Source organism: Indicator indicator, chromosome 31, assembly GCF_027791375.1.
Source record: "Indicator indicator isolate 239-I01 chromosome 31, UM_Iind_1.1, whole genome shotgun sequence".
Classification (NCBI taxonomy): Eukaryota; Metazoa; Chordata; class Aves; order Piciformes; family Indicatoridae; genus Indicator; species Indicator indicator.
This window is the reverse complement of record NC_072040.1, coordinates 9,986,200-10,006,523: the sequence shown is the minus strand read 5'-3', so window position 1 is coordinate 10,006,523 and position 20,324 is coordinate 9,986,200. Positions and strand designations below refer to the sequence as shown.

General features: G+C 45.5%; 1 protein-coding gene across 1 annotated transcript in view; it reads right to left on the bottom strand.

Moving 5' to 3' along the window:
• Positions 1-5,224: 5,224 nt before the first annotated feature.
• The window catches only part of CHST9 (carbohydrate sulfotransferase 9), an 86,669-nt gene continuing 71,569 nt past the window's right edge, over positions 5,225-20,324 (bottom strand). Inside the window, exons 2-3 of the mRNA XM_054394755.1 lie at positions 11,660-11,697; positions 5,225-6,319 (exon numbers count right to left, since the gene is read on the bottom strand). Of these exons, the coding sequence (XP_054250730.1) occupies positions 5,225-6,319; positions 11,660-11,697 (1,133 nt within the window). The remainder of the gene's footprint in view (positions 6,320-11,659; positions 11,698-20,324) is intronic.

The following is a 20,324-nucleotide window of genomic DNA, read 5'->3' as shown; positions in this document are numbered from 1 at the left end:
GTTAATTTTAAATCATGCAACTTAATTCCTGGCAAAGCAGGCTGGTGATTTTCCAAATGTGGTTAATGAGGCAAAGGACAATCTAGGTTCTGCTACTGAGCTCCTCTGAATCCCTGAGGTGGCTGAAGATGACTATGGAGAGGCTCTTCTTTACAAAAGCCTGGGTTAGGTTTTCCAAAAATCTGCATTTTTTTTTAAGTGCAGTTAGAGGTGACGAAATTGAAAGTTGAGTGTACAAAGGAATGAATTCAGAGCCTTTCAGAGACAGACAACAACAATGGGGCTAAAACAATGATGCCTCAGTGCACATGCAAGCTCTGAAGGCCTTAAGTAGTGTCCTCCCCTTTGCAAGCTGTGCCAGCTTTCCAGGATGGCAATCCAGGGACTCCATGTCTGTGTCCAGGGGTGCAGGCAAATCAATGTCATTTCCCCTCCCATTTGCAGAAGCCAAATGTTTGCTAATAGCTTTCACCCCAATCCCCTTGACTCAGACAATAGCTTTATCTGAGCATCAGGAAGAAGTTCTTTACTATGAGGGTGGTGGAACACTGGAACAGGTTGCCCGGGGAGGTTGTGGAGGCTTCAACTTTGGAGACATTCAGGACCAGGCTTGCTGGGGCTCTGAGCAGCTTGATCTAGTTGGGACATGTCCTTGCTTGTTGCAGGGCTGTTGAACTAGATGACCTCTAAAGGTTCCTTCCAAAGCAAGCTATCTGAGACCAGAGAGCAGATGAAATCTTGGGAGCCTGTTCAGCTTTTTCAACACAGTTGCCTCCCCCACACCTTGAATCTCTGTCATTCCCTGAGCAGATGGGCTGCAAGTTTGTCACCAAAGCAAGCCTAAGATCAAAGCTTAAGTATTCTGGGGTGCAGCAAGAAGAATGTGGCCAGCAGGATGAGAGAGGTTCTCCTCCCCTTCTACTCTGCCCTGGTGAGACCACATCTGGAGTATTGTGTTCAGTTCTGGGCTCCCCAGTTCAACAGAGAGGGAGATACTGAGAGGAGATCTTCTCAGTGCTATCAGTAGCTAAAGGATGGATGGCAAGAAGATGGAGCTGGGCTCTTTTCATTGTTTCCCAGTGATAAGACAAGGGGGAACAGGCACAAAGTAGAACACAGGAGGTTTTGCTTGAACTTAAGGAGAAACTTCTTTGCTGAGAGGGTGCCAGAGCACTGAACCAGGCTGGCCAGAGGGGTTGTGGAGTCTCCTTCTCTGGAGGTTTTCAAACCCCCATGGATATTTTGATCCTGGACAACCTGATCTAGATGAACCTGCTCTGAGATGGAAGTTGGACTGCATGATCTGGGGTTGGAGTGCAGCCAGGCAGAAAGGGACCTGGGGGTACTGGTTGACAGCAGCTGAACATGAGCCAGCAGTGTGCCCAGGTGGCCAAGAGAGCCAATGGCATCCTGGCCTGCATCAGGAACAGTGTGGCCAGCAGGAGCAGGGAAGTCATTCTGACCCTGTGCTCAGCTCTGCTTAAGCCACTCCTTGAGTGCTGTGTCCAGTTCTGGGCCCCTCAGTTTAAGAAGGACATTGAGAGACTTGAATGTGTCCAGAGACATCTCAAGCACAGCCCTGTGAGGAGAGGCTGAGGGAGCTGGGGGTGTTTAGCCTGGAGAAGAGGAGGCTCAGGGCAGACCTCATTGCTCTCTACAACTACCTGAAGGGAGGTTGTAGCCAGGAGGGGGTTGGGCTCTTCTCCCAGGCAACCAGCAAGTCTCAAGCTGTGCCAGGGGAGATTTAGGCTGGAGGTGAGGAGAAAGTTCTTCACAGAAAGAGTAATTGGCCATGGAATGTGCTGCCCAGGGAGGTGGTGGAATCATCATCCCTGGAGGTGTTCAAAAAAGGATTGGATGTGGCACTTGGAGCCATGGGTTAGTTGTCATGAGGTGCTGGGTGATAGGTTGGACTCGATGATCTCTGAGGTCTTTTCCAACCTGGTTGATTCTATGATTCTATGATCTCCAAAGGTCCCTTTCAACCCTGATCATTCTGTGACCCTGTTACTGAGTTCTTCAGGGACTTTGCCACTTACTAACATTTATTTCTTTGGATGGAAGGATCAACACAAAACTCAGGTGTAACTTGGCCTCCATTCTTTATTAACATATTCAACTTTTTTCCCCCTCTCTCTTTCTTTTATTTTTATTTAAAGAATTGATACACAAGGCCTTTTTTTGGTCTGTAAATAAACAATTCACACACATCCACAACAGATAAGACAAAGCAAATATGGAGACATCCAAAGGGTGATGCACATTTATTTTGTTTAACATCTTCAGTGGCCTCCCAACAAGGCAAGAGATGTTCACTCAGGACTTGAGGTGGGAGGTAAGACTTAGAAGAGCAAAGGATGTAGAGAGCTGCTCTGCCACCATGGAAATGTTCTTTTTACACCAAGGTCAAAACCAAGTGAAACCTAAGGCAGTTTCCACATGAGTTTGGTGGTTGGATGACAAAATTTAAACTGTGGCAGGAGCTGCTCTTTAATGTCCTAATGCATAGTCCCACTTGGGAGCATCATTCATGACAGTGCATGGCTGTGGGAGAAAAAGAACTGGGTAAAGAAGTGAGTAAGAGCCCTTAGCTGGCGTGGTGCACAGCAAGGCAGAAGCTGCAAGGAACCACTTCTCCAGCATGGTGCCCTGGGAGCCCTCAACCATGGAGCAGCTGCACTCCCCATGGTGCCCTGGGCAGAGTGGTGCAGCTCCAGCACTCCCTGCTCTAGGAAGGAGCCTGCTGGAAAACCAGGAGGGATTTCTGCAGGGGAAGGTGGGAGTCAAATAACATCTTGAGGCGAAAAGGGCAGATTTAGGGACACAGTAACCTGAAGAGAAGCAGTTCTCAAACACTTCTGCTGTGGGTTTATTTAGGCACCACAACATCTCACAGGAGCAACAGTGTGTGCAGGAGCAGGTCACAAGTGGTGCTCCCCAGAGCTCAGTGCTGGGGCCACTCCTGGTTGACATCTTTGTCAATGGTTTTGATGGGGAGGTTGAATCCATCCTCAGTAAGTTTGCAGATGACACTCAGATGGGTGGGACTGTTGATCTGCTGGAGGGTAGGAAGGCTCTGCAGAGGGATATGGACAGGGTGGGTTGATGGGTCAAGGTCAGTTGTGTGAGGTTCAACAAGGCCAAGTGCTGGGTCCTGCACTTGGTCCACAGCAGCCCCATGAACCATCCAGGCTTGGGGCAGAGTCGTTGGAAACTGCCCAGCAGAGAAAGCTGGTCAAGAGTGGATGAAAATGAGCCAGGGTGTGCCCAGCTGGCCCAGGAGCCCACCAGCATCCTGGCCTGGATCAGCCATGGTGTGACCAGCAGGACCATAGAAGTGGTTGCCCCCTGTAGTCAGCACTGGTGAGGCCACACCTTGAGGACTTGGTTCAGCTTTGGGCCCCTGACTCCAAGAAGGACATTGAGGAGCTGGAGTAGGTCCAGAGAAGGGCAACACAGCTGGGGAAGGGTCTGGAGAACAGGGCTGGTGAGGAGCAGCTGAGGGACCTGGGGTTGCTTAGTCTGGAGAAGAGGAGGCTGAGGGGAGACCTTCTCACTCTCTACAACTCCTTGAAAGCAGTTTGTAAAGAGATGGAAGTTAGTCTCTTCTCACAAGTCACATCTAATAGGACAAGAGGAAATGACATCAAGTTATGCCAGGAGAGATTTAGGTTGGACATTAGGAAAAAAATTCTACACCAAAAGGGCTCTCAAAGACTGGAACAGGCTGCTCAGGGAAGTAGTTGAATCCCCATCCCTGGATGCATTTAAAGCCATCTAGCTATGGTGCTCAAGGATATGGTGTAGTAGTGGCCCTGGTAGAGTTAGATGCTGAAAAGAGAGATCATTTCTTATGCACTGCCACTGCTTGTTTCTCCCTCATTTCTCACACAGAGTCACCATGGTTGGAAAAGACCTCTAGGATCATCCAGTCCAACCTTCTAGCCAACACCTCCATGTCCACTAAACCATGTCTCAAAGTTCCATGCCTACATGTTTTTTTGAATACCTCTGGGGATGGGGACTCCACCACCTCCTTGGGCAGCCTGTTCCAATCCCTGCCACTCTTGCAGCAAAGAAATTTTTCCTAATCACAGAATTGTCAGGGGTGTAAGGGACCCCAAGGGTCATCTAATTCCAACTTCCCTGCCATGGGCAGGGACACCTTCCACTAGATCAGGTTGCCCAGCCTAAACCTCTCATGGTGCAACCTGAGGCCTTTTCCTCTTGTCCTGTCATTAGTTAATTGGGCCAAGAGGCCACCACCTCTTCCCAGATGACAAGCTTACCCAAATTTACTCTGCTCAACACCTGAGCTGCTCTTTGTTGTAGTTTTCTGCATTTGTATTCAAGAACATCCTCCAGTAAGAACCAGTCAGGTCTAAGCCCAGCTGCATTCTGGTGCCCATCAAACAGTGGAGCCCTGCAACTGAGAACATTTTAGAGAACAAGCCAATGCCTCTTTATCAATAAGGGGCAGTAAAAAAAAGTGAAAAATTACATTCAAAAGTAGTTTCCAAAACGATTTCTAAAGCAGGCACACCAGGAAAAAAAAAAAAAGAAAAAAAAACCCCAAAGAATCATGCTACTCTGAATGCTTTTTCCTTCAACCATTAAAAGAATATCAGGTAGGCTAATGCATGGTGAAGAAGTTCTTCCCCATGAGAGTGGTGAGAGCCTGGAATGGGTTGTCCAGGGAGGTGGTTGAGGCCTCATCCCTGGAGGTGTTTGCAGCCAGGCTGGATGAGGCTCTGGCCAGCCTGCTGTAGTGTGAGGTGTCCCTGCCCATGGCAGGGGGGTTGGAACTGGCTGATCCTTGCGGTCCCTTCCAACCCTGACTGATTCTATGATTCTATGAACAGCTGGCTGAGACATCACTCCCACAGTCTAATCCATCATGGGGAAAAGCAAGTTTTTTTTTCTTTTTGCTTTCCCAGGCATTTTAGTGCAATTTGTGCTGTTTACAGGTCTTTTTATTTGTGTGTGTGTGTGTGTGCATTCCCCCATACTTTAATGTCAATTGATGTCACTTTAGCTTGCAAAATCTCCCCATGAAGTCAAGACAATCCCACTTAGCAGCAGCTTCCTTTCCTTTCAGGGCTGCTGGCAAAGTGGTTGGTTGTTTCTGGATCCCAACATGGTAAACATGTTCTACAGTCTAGAACAGCAGAACAGTTCTGGCTGTTCTACTTCAGTCAGAACAAGCCTGAAGCCTGTTCTGGTGCTATACAACTGGTGAGGTATAATTGAACATTAAGTAATCCAAGTAATAGAAGTCATAGGTCAGCTGCCTCTCCTCCTTAGACAATTCCTTTAGGTACTGCCTCACCACTTCTGTGCTGGTTCTCTCATCAGAGGAATGTCTGTCCTTGAACTTAGGAAACTTCAGCTCGGCTGGAGCCCCTACCAGCTGCAGAAAGTAATTGGCATCTTCTTCCAGGGTTTCAAACTTCCCTATGAAATCATAGCTGATGAGGCAGGGGTGGCAGAGCTTACTGACCTGCTCCCAGTGAATGTCCATTCCTACTGGGCGGTGGGAATCTAGCAGATATTGGATGAACTCCTTGAACTTCACTCCCGATCCTGTCCGCAGTGCCTCTTCCTTTGCCTCGTGTCTGTACTTCCTAATTATTGCCTTCCCAAATACTGGGTGGTAGTAGCTGTTGGGGTGTTCAAACTTGTCCCTGAAGGCAGACACCAGCCTCTCCATGGGATCACGGACAAATATGGTCTTGGTGTAGGTGTTCAAGCGTGTGGATATCCCTTCCAGGTCGTAACTGTCCAGTCTCCTCAGATGCTTTCCGTAGTGCACGTCGTCGTGGGAGATGTTGTGCGCTGAAGCTGCCAGTCCGTTGAGCACCATGAGGACCCTCTTCCAGTTGGAGCAGCCTGCTTTGGGCACTTCACAGTACAGGACCTTGTGCCTGTCCTCCACGTAAATTCTTGACACCAGGTGCAGGAGGTGGGTGTGCAGCTTCTTTCTGCTGTGGTGTTTCTGGCAGAAGGCGTGCAGGAAGGACCTGCGCTTCTCCTGGGTGCTGCCCACGGCCTGCCACCTGCCTCCCTTGACTAGTGTCTTGTTTAAAGGGTGCAGTGCAGGAGGTAAATACACCCCTCTGAACCAGCTGGAAGGTGACTCACTCATCTTCTGCTGGTCAGAGAGCTGGCTCACCAGGGAGGCAGCCACCACACCAAAAAGGTCAGCCCTGCCCTGCCAGCGCCTGCTGCCCAAGAGGGTCATCTCGTGCTTCCTGATGTCAGGAACGCTCCTGCTCCACGCTGTTCTCCTCCTCTTCCCCAGAGGTGGGAGTGTGAAATCCTGCAAGCATAGAAAGGAGCAGAGCTTACAACACAGCAACAGCCTGTTCACATTGCAACAGCAGCATGAGGGCAGTGCACGCTGGTGACCAAACCACACTCGGCCCTGCAAAGTCTCTTTTGAACCATTTGATGTCGTTTAGCAGCACATCTCATTTAGCAGCACATCTCATTTAGCAGCACATCTCATTTAGCAGCACCTCTCATTAACAGCACATCTCATTAACAGCACATCTCATTTAGCAACAAGCTGAATTATTGAAGCACATGGTTCTGAAGCTTACCTGCTAGCACACAGTAGGTCTTCCTACAAAAATTAATGGCTTAAGCCACACCTTTTAGGAAGTCAGAAGTGGTCCACACAAGGAGGTGATGCAGTGCATCCTGGCCTGTGTCAGCAATAGTGTGGCCAGCAGGAGCAGGGAAGTCATTCTGCCCCTATACTCAGCACTGGTTAGGTCACACCTTGAGGACTGTGTCCAGTTCTGGGTTCCTCAATTCAAGAAGGACATTGAGATACTTGAATGTGTGCAGAGAAGGGCAACAAAGCTGGGGGAAGGTCTGGATCACAGCCCTGTGAGGAGAGGCTGAGGGAGCTGGGGGTGTTTAGCCTGGAGAAGAGAAGGCTCAGGGCAGACCTCATTGCTGTCTACAACTACCTGAAGGGAGGTTGTAGCCAGGAGGGGGTTGGGCTCTTCTCCCAGGCAAGCAGCACCAGAACAAGAGGACACAGTCTCAAGCTGTGCCAGGGGAAGTTTAGGCTGGAGGTGAGGAGAAAGTTCTTCCCAGAAAGAGTAATTGGCCATGGAATGTGCTGCCCTGGAGGTGTTCAAAAAAGGATTGGATGTGGCACTTGGAGCCATGGGTTAGTTGTTAGGTGGTCTTAGGTAATAGGTTGGACTTGATGATCTCTGAGGTCTTTTCCAGCCTGGTTGATTCTGTGATTCTGTGCTGGTCCTGGTAAGGGTGGCCTGGTGCTCTTCTCTGCCTAATCCATTTTCTCCCATTACAGCAGTGGTTGAGGGGCTTGGCCACTCTCCAGAGCAGATTGTCACAGTCTGGATCTGCTTCCACCACAGTGACATGGATCAGGCCTTGTCCCTAGTGGTGGCAGGGGGCAAACCTAAGGCTCATAAGTAACTGGCATCTGTGGGTTTGAGCTGTATGTAGTGACAGATGAAGCTGTCCTTTCAAACAGGTCCTACTCCAGTTCCCCTCCAGATGGACCATGGAGGTGGGCAGCATTGGGCTGGTGTTTGCAGCACAGACACCTGCACCTGAGCCAGCTGCTGTCACAGCTGATGAGGAAGAGAGCTGCCTGTAGAGCCTCTTCCATCTGACTTACTGAAACATCACCATCAATGACAACCTGAAATCCAAAATGAACTCAAACTAAGCACACAGCACTCATTTTATGAAGAAAAATACAAACAGCCTCTCAAGTTCCACTGCTTGATAGGTTTACTCTATGTGTAGAGGGAGTTGAAACCTGAAGGTGGCAATTCCAGGTAATCTCTGTATATTACATTTTGGTCTCTTGTTTGAGTTGATTAAATAATGCTAAGGTGCCTGCTTTTTTTTCATAATTTAAAGCACAGAAGCAAGTCAAATCACCTAAAGAGAAATGCAGTTCTCAAAGTTGTTACTCCCAAGTGCATGGTAATTCATAAACACAGGCATTTGATGAAGGAGAAAATAAAGAATGCCTCTTGCACCTTCACAGCTCAAGCCAGGAAGCATTTCTGAGCACACTTCATCTTTTAAATGACATTAGATGTAGACTGGATGTTAGGAACAAGTTCTTTACCTTGAGGGTAGTGGAACACTGGAACAGGTTGCCCAGGGAGGTGGTTGAGGCTCCTTCCCTGGAGATATTCAAGGTGAAGCTCAAGAGGGTTCTGAGCAACCTGATCTAGTTGAGGATGCTCCTGCAGAGGGGGTTGGACTATGTGGTAGTTTTAGGTTGTGCCAGGAAAAGCTTTCCAAAGGTTTCAACCCACCATAGTCTAGATGATCTTTGGAGGTCCCTTCCAACCCAGACCATTCTATGATTCTGTGATCTGTCTTCCTTAAGCTGATGCCTGAAGCTGGAGGCCAACAATAGCAGAGGTACTAGGGACCATGTCTTGGCACTTGCTGATCAACACCCACCCTGCACAGGGGAGATTTGGTCCCCAGTGCCCCATCTGCTTGAGCAGACATATTTCCAGAGAGGGTGATCTGATGTCTGGGCACCTGTAATGCAAAGCTCTGCTTCTGCAAACACAGCAGGATTTCTCACATTAGTGGCTGGGGTAGGATCTACAGGGATTGATTTGTTTTGTTTTGGGGTTTTTTTATTGTTTTTTTTTTATTGTTTTTTTGTTTGTTTGGTTGGTTTGGTTTGGTTTGGTTTGCTTTTGCTGATAAAGAGAATCCATTTCTATCCTGTCTGCAGGTAAGCACACTCATCTTCCAGCACAAACAAATCATCCTGCTCTTTAGAAACAGTAAGAAAAATTTCAAATGGGGAATATTAATGTATATTCAGGCATGAAGAATTCAATTTCCCCCAAAATTGCTCTGGAAGAGACAGGAAGATCTCTAGAGGTCTGAAAGCATTCTCCCCTCGATCACAATTAGCATTTCATTCAAATGAGATGACTTTATTGGTAAATAAAGAATAGATAGAAATAGATCAGGCAATCTAGGTCAGCAATTATCTGGGATCTGTGCTTGCCTGCACTTCTACACTTTGAAACAAATGCCTGTGTTCAATTTTATATTAAAAGCATTAATATTTGAGATGTGATTGTGTTCATAATTGGCTGTGGGACAAAACAGGCTGGTGAAGGGTCTGGAGAACAAGTGCTGTGAAGAGCAGCTGAGAGACCTGGGGTTGTTTAGTCTGGAGAAGAGGAGGCTGAGGGGACACCTCATTGCTCTCTGAAACTCCTGAAAGGAGGTTGCAGTGAGGTGGGGCTTGGTCTCTTCTCCCTAGTATCAGGTGATAGAAGGAGAGGGAATGTCCTGAAACTGTGGCAGGGGAGGTTTAGGTTGGAGATGAGGAAAAATTTCTTTGCTGCAAGAGTGGTCAGGCTGTCCAGGGAGGTGATGGAGTCCCCATGCCTGGAGGTGTTCAAGAAATGTGTGGCCATGTCACCTGGGACATGGTTTAATGGCCATGGTGGTGTTGGGTTGATGGTTGGACTTGAGGATCTTACAGGTCTTTTCCACCCAAAAAAATGATATGATTCTATAATATCTGTCTTCACAAAGAGAATTGTCTCCATAAAAGCCACAAAATCCACCACAAACAGCAATTTCCAGCAATTATCTGGGCACACTCCCTCCTCACACTGTACCCTGTTTGCCCTGGATGAGGGCATCACCATCTTCACTAAGCAGCCATTTAAAAGCAAATATCTACCATTCGTCCCCAGATCCACTTTTTACAGCTTTATTTAGCTACATCCTCCATGCATCAAGACAATTTCCCTGTAAAATTAAATGTTCTGAAGTTAACTGCAGTGAGACAGAGCAGGTGAGCAATGCAAGGAGGGCAAGGCAGTGCCCTGCAGGAAAAGACCAAGATTGGCCACGCAAAATACATCACCTAACCCACCTTTTGCAGCCTTTGTCTCACAAATTACTCTTCTTCAGAGAAGAGCAATATCATGCAGAGAGCTGATTTTGTCACCCAGAAAAGCTTGCAGAAGTAGGTCTGCAATGAGCCATTCACAGCCCTGGCAAAGTAGCCTGAAGTTGGGTTTTAAAAATACAACTGCCCCCTCTTCTGGCCAATAAAGCCTCCCGAAAAGGGCTTTCCCAAGCCATCTCAGGCTAAATTTACAATGCAATTTAGTTTAGAAAAGTTAATTAGACTTCTCCAAGGCTATAAACTCCTCAGCAAAGGACAGAACTGCCATTAAGATTCAAAATTTTTCTCTTGGTATTTAGGAAAAGTGAAGGTTTTCCTTTCCTTGTGCAATGCATGAAGTTCAACGAGAGCAAGTGCAGGGTCCTGCACCTGGGGAGGAAAAACCTCCTGCACCAGGACAGGTGAGGGGTGACCTGCTGGGGAGCAGCACCGTGGAGAAGGACCTGGAAGTGCTGGTGGACAAGTTCACCATGAGGCAGAAATGTGCCCTCATGGCCAGGAAGGCCAATGGTGTCCTGGGGAAGAGTGTGGCCAGCAGATAGGGGAAGGTTCTCTGCTCTGCCCTAGTGAGGCCACATCTGGAGTATTGTGTCCAGTTCTGGGCTCCCCAGTTCAAGAGAGACAGGAAGTTCAAGAGAGTCCAGTGAAGGCTACAAAGATGCTGAGGGTCCTGGAGCATCTCTGTGTAGAGCAAAGGCTGAGAGACCTGGGGATGTTTAGCATGGAGAAGAGAACACTGAGAGGGAATCTTAATGCTGGTAAACAGCTAAAGGGTGGGGGCAAGAGGATGGGGCTGGGATCTTTTAAGTGGTGCCCAGTGACAGGACAAGGGGTGATGGGTACAAACTAGAACACAGAAGGTTTCACTTGAACTTAAGGAGAAGCTTCTTTGAGAGTGCTGGAGCACTGGACCAACCCCCACCTCACTCCAAACGCCTTTCAGGGAGTTTTACAAAGTGAGAAGGTCTCCCCCTTCTGCATCCTTTTCTCCACACTAAACAACCCCAGTTCCCTCAGCTGCTCCTCACCAGCCCTGCTCTCCAGACCCTCTTTTCCATTCAGAAGAGCATGTCATTTAGGAAAGCAAACTCTAGGTTTCCTCCTTGTCTCTGTCTAGTTCCTATATCCTTTTCCTGATGCTGAAATGCTGAATTGCAATATATAAAGGGACTTGGGGCTTCTGGTTTTGTTGTTGTTTTTGTTTGTTGGTTTGCTCTGAATGATTACTCCTGATGCAGCAATAAGGACAAGACAGAATACAACCCCATAAACAATGTCACAGTTTAGTGGAACCTCAGTGAAATCTCATTGCAGAATAAAAAGGTAAACAACATTAAAAGGCAGCCCTGATACATGTGCTGGGCACACACTTCATACCAACAGCTTTCTGGGTTTTAAAAGGAATGCTACCAAATATACCTATAATAGACCTCACCATCAACACATTCAAAATTAGATGGGGGAAAAGATTAAATGGCAAAAACCAGGTTTAAATTAAAGTTGTGGCTGTGCTTGTGAATTGGGCACCTCTGCAGATCCAGGCAGCTGGCTGAGATGTGCTCCTTAGCACACTCTACAGTGAGCAGCATCCTGTCCTGTCAAGTCCTCCCCCTCTCGAGTTGTCCCCCTGCTGCAATTCTTCTCCATGAAAAAAAGAAAAAAAAAAAGTGAAGCAACAAAAAAAATGGAAGTGTCATTTACCTGATTAATTATCTGTGGTTGCAATTTTTCTCCAGACTCTGAAAGGGAAAGGAAATAATTAGTTGGTGCATATATAAGTATATAAAAAGAAATATGGTCATGTACATATAGATTACAACCCAGCAAGTTCAGCAAAAAAAATTAATATTATCAAACAGATATATTATTAATAAAGAATTTTAATATTATTAAGATATATAAAATGCATTATATATAATAACATCTATAAAACATGTAGTATTATTATTAACATAGATAAAACATAATATTATTAACATAGATATAGTAACATAGATAAAAACCTATATGTTATTAAGAATGTTATTAGTATGATTAACATAGATAATATATATATAATATATAATAACATACAAGAAACATATCTGCTATTAAAAATATTATTGTTAACATAGATAAAACATATATATAATAACATATAAAACCCTATGTGTTATTAAGAATATTAGTAGTATGATTAACATATATAGAACATATATAACAACATAAAAACCCCCATACATATTATTAAGAATATTATTATTATTAACATAGATAAAATTTGTATATAATAACATATAAAACTATATATATTAAGAGTAATATTAATATGATTAACATATATATATAATACTATATATTATCTTATATATATATATATTTATATTATTTATCTATATATATATTTATATATATATATATATTATATATATATTTATTTATAATATATATTATTATTATTAAATTATTAACAGAGATAAAACTTATAATATATAATAACATGTAAACCCATATATATTATTAAAATAGTATTAATAGATAAAACATATACAATATACAATAACACATATACAATATATATATTATTAAGAATACTAGAAATATGATATTATATTATTATTAATAAGACTATATTATTATTCATGTGGTTATATTATTAATATGATTATATTATTAATATGATTATATGATATATTAAGGATATTATTAATATGATTAACATATATAAAACACATATATTATTAATATTATTGTCATAGATAAACATATAATATATATAATAACATATAAAACCATATATATTATTAAGAATATTATTAATATGATTAACATACATACAACATACATTATATATATATAATAACATATAAAAGCCATATATATTATTAAGAATATTATGAATATTATTCAGAAATAGCATTTGACATGTCCAAATGACTTGGAACTTCAAAATGGAAATCCACCTAAAACAGAAGAAATTCAAAGCTCCTCTCAATCAAGATGTGATAAAATGCAGAGTAGGCTATGGGGCCAATCCTGCTAACCTGAAAACACAACATTCCTAATGAGGAGTCCTCTGCTCCCAAAATAAGGACATGGAACTGTTAGAGTAGCTGCAGAGGAGACCATGAAGACAATCAGAGGGCTGGAGAACCTCTGCTATGAAGACAAGCTGAGAGACTTGGGACTGAAGGCTCCAGGGATACCTTAGAGCAGCCTTCCAGTACCTGAAGGGGGCTGGAGAGGGACTTTTGACAAAGGCATGGAGTGACAGGCCAAGGGGTAATGGCTTCAAACTGCAACCAACTGGATTTACATGAGATATTAGGAAGCAATTCTTCCCCACGAGGGCGGGGGAGACACTGTAACAGGTTTCCCAGAGAAGTTGTGGAGGCTCCAAGCCTGGAAGTGTTCATGGCAAGGTTCAATGAGGGCCTGAGCAACCTGGTTTAGTAGGAGGTGTCCCTACCCATGCCAGGGGGTTGGAACTCAATGACCTTTAAGGTCCCTTCCAACCCAAAGGAATTCTGCAGTTCTGTCTTTCTATGGAGGTAACAAATGTCTGATATGTGCTATGAATAATCTTAACACTGTGAGGTGTCCTGCTGCAGGTACATGTGCCTGAAGAGATGTAGCATCCAGGTCAGGATTTGATCATTGGAGGGGAAAAGCAGCTTCTGCCATTACCCTGAAATAAAATTACGTGCCTGTGTCAGCACTGAGGTTAGGCACCAGCTGGATCAAGGGGGAAATTCTATCCTGATAATATCCATAAAGTAGCAAGGTGGATTATGGTCATAGAATCACAGAAGGGTGTGGGTTGGGAGGGACCTCCAAAGGTCATCCAGTCCAACCCCCCTGCAGTCAGCAGGGATATCCTCCACTAGATCAGGTTGCACAGAGCCTTGGCAAGCCTGACCTTGAATATCTCCAGGGATGGGGCCTTGATTACCTCCCTGGGCAGCTTGTTGCACTCTTCCCCTACCCTCCTGGTGCAGAACTTCCCTCATTTCAAACCACTGCTTCTTGTCCTATCACTGCAGGCCTTTGGAAACAGTCCCTCTGCAGTTTCCTATCCCCCTTCAGGTACTGGGAGGCTGCTCTTAAGTCTCCCTGGAGATTTCTCTTCTTCAGGCTGAACACCCCCAGCTCCCTCAGCCTGTCACAGAATCAATAAGCTTGGAAAAGACCTCAAGGATCATCAAAGTCCAGCCTGTCACCCTACACCTCATGACTACTAAACCATGGCACCAAGTGCCACGTCCAATCCCCTCTTGAACACCTCCAGGGATGGGGACTCCACCACCTCCCTGGGCAGCACATTCCAATGTCTAACAACTCTCTCCATGAAGAACTTTCTCCTCACCTCCAGCCTAAACCTCCCCTGGTGCATCTTGAGACTGTGTCCTCTTGTTCTGGTGCTGCTTGCCTGGGAGCAGAGCCCAACCCCCTCCTGGCTACAACCTCCCTTCAGGTAGTTGTAGAGAGCAATGAGGTCTGCCCTGAGCCTCCTCTTCTCCAGGCTAAACAACCCCAACTCCTTCAGCCTCTCCTCATAGGGCTTGTGTCCGAGGCCTCTCACCAGCCTCGTTGCTGTCCTTGTAGGAGAGGTGTTCCAGCCCCCCACTCATCCTCATGTTTCCTTATTCCTTCTTTAGGGTCCTTCAGTGTGCTCCTGGAGATATGATCAAAGCCCAGACCGAGAATTTTTTTCCTACAGCCATCTGGGACCCTAGCAACAATGACACCTCAAGCCTGTTCTTTCCCTTTAGATCCAAGGGGACAGTAAATTTGCCTCATCTGCTGTTCCCAGGCACAAGCTGTCAAAAGGGCAGCTGGTATCAATTACCCTGCCTTCACTGCTGGAGACCATCCACATGGACTGGGGGAAGTCAGGAATGTCACACTTCCTTCTCCAGCTAGGATACATGTACCCAGAAGGGTTTGGGAATTAAGAATGATAGGACACAGTTTGCAGCCTAGCAGTGTCACCATTCACTGGCAGGGGAGCCTGCCCAGCAGAGGTGGCTGCCACCCCCACCACTGGGAGTGATACTCCCTCCCAACAGAAATTTTTCATCCTGCTGTGTGTGGCACAAGACAGAAGCTGCAAAATGAGGTGGCAATATTTTAAGTGTCAAAATAAATGTAAAGGCTTCACTAACTAAAGGATTTTCCCTACTCAGGGAACTACAGAGACACCAGTGCTGGAAAAGACCTCCAAGATCACCAAGTCCAGCCCTCAACCCAACACCGCCGTGCCCACTAAACCATGACCCAAAGTGCCATGTCTGGATGGTTTTTGGACACCTCCAGGGATGGTGACTCCACCACCTCCCCAGGCAGCCTGCTGCAGTGCCTGACCACTCTTGCAGCAAAGACGTTTTTCCTAATCTCCAGCCTAAACTTTCCCTGGTGCAACTTGAGGCCATTTTCTTTTGCCTTATTGCTTGTTCCTTGGGAGAAGAGACTGACACCCACCTGGCTCCAACCTCCTTTCAGGGAGTTTTAGAGAGCAATGAGGTCTCCCTTAGCCACCTCTTCTCAAGACTAAACCACCCCAGTTCCCTCAGTCACTTGTTTCTGAGAATACTCCTCAATGAAAGCATTATAGATGATTCAGACAAAGAGAACCACTTCAGGCTATAAGATTGTCTCCTGATAACGATTTCCTGCTTGCTTCTGTTGTGTTTTTATTTATTTCTGGCTAAAAACACCCAACCCAAACTATCATTTAGGGGAGATTTTCTCCAAATGTGTGTCTCTGTTCAACAAGTTCATCTTTGGGAGCACCCAAACTTATTCTTGTAAATAGGATTTTAAAGCAAACGGTTTATTGGCAAGAGAAGATTAAAGCAGTGCTTTTAAACTGGTTTGAAAGTGTTTGCAGCATTCTCTAATGATATACAAGTTGCTGGGAAAGCAGAGTGTTTGAAATCTCTGGTTAGATCAACACTGTTTTTTGCTCAGAGCTTTGTGGACTTTGAATACTGATGCTTTCCTGTTTCCCAGTACATTTGTTTTTAGGCTATTTTGATTCACTTTAAAGGAATTTTAATAACTTTCTGTTGACAGCATGGACAGCTGGTCTTGAGAATTAGTGAAAATTCACTTGCTGACTGAGGAAGGAAGTGACATCAATGAGTTTCTAAAGTCAGCCCTGGAGGGAAAGCACACTCTGCCAGAGTAGCCTTTCATGCCATTGTATTTCCAGTGATGCCTCCAGATGCACATTGCATTATCAATCAAACTTGGGGTTTCTACCTCAGACAAATATATATATATATATATATGAATATAAAATGAACAGAAAGACTGGGAAAGACCTTTGTGGCCATTCCTGACATTGTTAAGGAAAAGGTGAAGTAGAATTTATGGTGATCCTTTCCTTTTCCACTCTTATTTGTTCAGAAAATCACAGAAACATTCAGGTTGGAAAAGCCCCTCAGGATCACCAAGTCCAACCATTAACCCTACTCTACAAGGGTCACCCCTAAACCATAGCCCCAAGCACCACATCCAAACCACCTTTAAACACCTCCAAGCTTGATGACTCCACCATCTCCCTGCCCAGCACATTCCAATCCCTGACCACTCTTGCTGGGAAAAAAAATGTCTCCTAATGTCCAGTCTAAACCTACCCAGTCACAGCTTGAGGCCATTCCCTCTTGTTCTATCCCTAATTACCTGTGAGAAGAGACCAGCACCAACCTCTCCACAAGGTCCTTTCAGGTAGTTGTAGACAATGATGAGGTCTCCCCTCAGCCTCCTCTGTTTCACACTAACCATCCCCAGCTCCCTCAGTTGCTCTTCATCAGATTTATTCTCCAGGCCCTTCCTGAGCTTTGTTGCCCTCCTCTGCACTCAACATCTCTCTTGTATTGAGGTGCTCAAGACTGAACCCAATACTCAAGCTGTGGCCTCACCAGAGCTGAGTAAAAGGAGACAATCCCCTCCCTGCTCCTGCTGGACACAGCATTTCTAACCCAAGCCAGGATGCCATTGGCTTTCTTGGCCACCTGGGCACACTGCTGGCTCATATTCAGCTGCTTTTAACAATTCATATTCTTACTTTTCCCAGTTCAGAAGGAATAGGCATTTGCAGAAGTGCCTGTGTGCTACACCAGTAATGATGACATGGGTTAAGCAGGACAGAGATTGACTAGGCTGTTAAAGATAGGAGAGAGATCAAATTCAAGGTCACCAGCAAACTGAATACTGTGCTCTCCATTTATTCACAAGACGATCCCAGGGCAACTATGTGAGTTTGGCACAGTCAGCAGCTGTGCTCAGAAGAGGCCAAGGTCTGCAATCACAGAAACACCACAAATTAGGGTGGAAATAGCTTGGCACCAGTACCTGGGGAAGGCTGCACAGTCCTGGTGTGTACTGTGCTCCTGTTTTAGGAGAAAAGCTACAAAAAGCAGTGAAAAGACATGAAGAACACCTACAGTGCTGAAAGGGAGCTCAGTTTCCAGGCAGTGGTTAGCAGCAGGGCAGTAGAAGGCTTGAAAGTAGCCAAAAAGGTTTGTCCTGCTGGATTTATTTATTCCATAAATCCCCAGAATTGTGACTAATCACCAATCCATGTTCTGTTTACAACACCCTCAATTTCAAGAATGTTTCTATTTAGCAGACTTGTGATGGTGACCATCAGCATTCACTAGAAGCTTCACTAGACAGAGTGCTCCAAATTCAGAGGACATTTGGGCAATGGGACACTGCTGCAGCTGTTCAAGGGAGGCTTTTCTCCCCCTCTGCTCTGTGCTGGTGAGGCCACATCTGGGGTATTGTTCTTGGGCTTCCCATGGGGTTCAGGAGGGACAGGGAACTGCTGGAGAGAGTCCAGAAGAAGATACAAGGATGCTGAGGGGAGTGGAGCATCTCTGTGAGGAGGAGGAGGAGGAAAGGCTGAGAAACCTGGGGCTGTTTAGCTTGAAGAAGAGCAACCTGAGAGGAGATCTTCTCAATGCTGATCAATATCTAAAGGGTGGAGGTCAAGAAGATGGTGTTGGGCTCTTTTAAGTGGTGCCCAGTGACAGGACAAGAGGCAATGGGTGCAAACTGGAACACAGGAGGTTTCATGTGAACTTAAGGAGAAACTTCTTTACTTTGAAGGTGATGAAGCCCTGGAGCAGGCTGCCCAGAGAGGTTATGGATTCTCCTTCTCTGGAGAATTTGAAAACCCACCTGGACAGTGTGATGCTGGACAGCCTGCTCTGGCTGACCCTGCTTTAGCAGAGATCCAGAGACCCTTTCCAACCCCTACCATGCTGTGATTCTGTAATTGCAGACAACTCCACTTCACTGGTACTTTGGGACAAAAGATGCATTCACCAGTGCAGACTCTGATTTTTACTTGCTGAGACTCTGCTCTCCTGCTGCTCTAACTGGTGCTAAACTGGTGCAGCAGGATCCCAGTGATGCTTTTGGAGAGACAGACCTTTTCCCAAGTCCTTTTTAGTGATTTCCTTTTGTCTCTCCAGCTGCACAAAGTTCCAGGGATGGTTGGATGGCTGAGATAAATGGCCTTTGCAGGCTGACCTCAAGCTATATCACTTTAGAGAAACTAAAGAAATTACAGCAAACATTCTTTACACGCTTCCTCTGTATTTTCATACACTAATTAGTTTACTAATTCCTGTTTCCAGGGCAAGTTGGGTTTTTCAGTTTATGGAGGTTTTGGTGGTTTGGTTTTGGGGGGTTTTTTTCTGGGCTTTTTGCTTGCTTGTTTCTATTACAAGGAAGATTCCCTCACTGAGAGGAAAATTGGATGTTTGCTAATCCAACTGACCACTGCTGTACCATAATTGATGCTGTCACGAGGAACTGCAACACTGACTCCTCAACCTTATGCACACAACCTACACAGGGAACAACACATAATTATCCACACTGAGCCCTGCTTACCTCTGTGCAAAGGAATGTGATATTTGTGCAGGTTTACAGATTAAGCTGCTATAATTCCCTTTTATGTTAAACTACTTCCAGCTCAAATATAATTAAGAGCAGCAGGGACAAAAAGATTCGGATTGAAAATCTGAGTACACTCCAGCAGAACAAATAACAGCTTGATGCTGTTTCTTATGTTCAAATAGTTGGATACATTAAGGAGTTTGACAGCATGTTTGTTCCCTAAGTATGGAACAGGAGGGGGGAAGGAAAAAAAAAGGTTTCATTTCAAAAGGCAAAAGACCACTACTGCATTTAATTAGAGTGTGCAATCCCTTAAATACACAGATCTGCCAACTTATGTGATGTGAGTGCTACAAGTCCTGGCAACAAAGGATTTCTTTTTTCCTTCTTTGCTTTTTTCCTAAAAATCCAATCTGAATTTATGCTTTAAGCAACCATAGAATGATAGAACTGGTTTGGATGGAAAAGAACTTTAAGATGATTGAGTTCAAGCGTTAACCCAACACGACCAAGGCTGGTGCTAAACTCTGTTCCTCAGCACCACATCTCTGCCTCTTTTTAACACCTCCAGGCACAGGGATTCAACCACCTCCCTGGGCAGCCTGTGCCAGGGTTGAGAGCCCTTTAAGGGAAGAAGTTCCTTCTGACATCCAAACTAAAGCTTCTCTGGTGCAACCTGAGGCCATTTACTCTCATCCTATCACTTGTTACTTGGCAGAAGCAACCAACATCCACCTGGACCCAGCCTCCTTTCAGGGAGTTGTAGAGAGCAATGAGGTCTCCCCTCAGCCTCCTTTTCTCCACACTAAACAACCCCAGGTCCCTCAGTTGCTCCTCACCAGCCCCGTTCTCCAGACTCTTCACCAGATTTGTTGCTGCTCTTCAGACCTGCTCCAGCTCCTCAGTGTCCTTCTTCTAGTGAGGACCCCAAAGCTGAATCCATCACTCAAAGTGTGGTCTCACCAGTGCTGAGTCCAGGGGGCCAATCCCTTCCCTGGTGCTGCTGGCCACACTATTATTGATCCAGGCCAGGATGCTGTTGCCTTTCTTGGCCACCTGGGCACACTGCTGGCTCATGTTCAGCTGGCTGATGTCCAAAACCCCAATGTCCTTCTCTGCTGGGCAGCTTTCCAGCCACTCTGCCCCAGTCAATAGCAAGACAATGAAGGCTTTGGGATAAAAAGTTTGCTTCCTAAAGTCTCTAGGAAATTCTCCACATAATTGTGGCAAGGCAGTGAGGCAGGGGCTGAACCAAAATTCTGGGTCTGCCTCCCTGTTCCCAAGTGATTGAGGGTTTCCAAGCAGTCTGTGAAAAGTGGGGAAAATCCCAGGGGGCAAAGGGGAGCCTCAGCCTTGCTGTGAAACAGCCAAATTCTCTTAACTGCAAGTGGGAATGGCACTACTAAGAAATCTCTTTTGAAGAAGGAATTTGATATTGTCACACATTGCTTTTGCAGTCTGTGACAGGAAC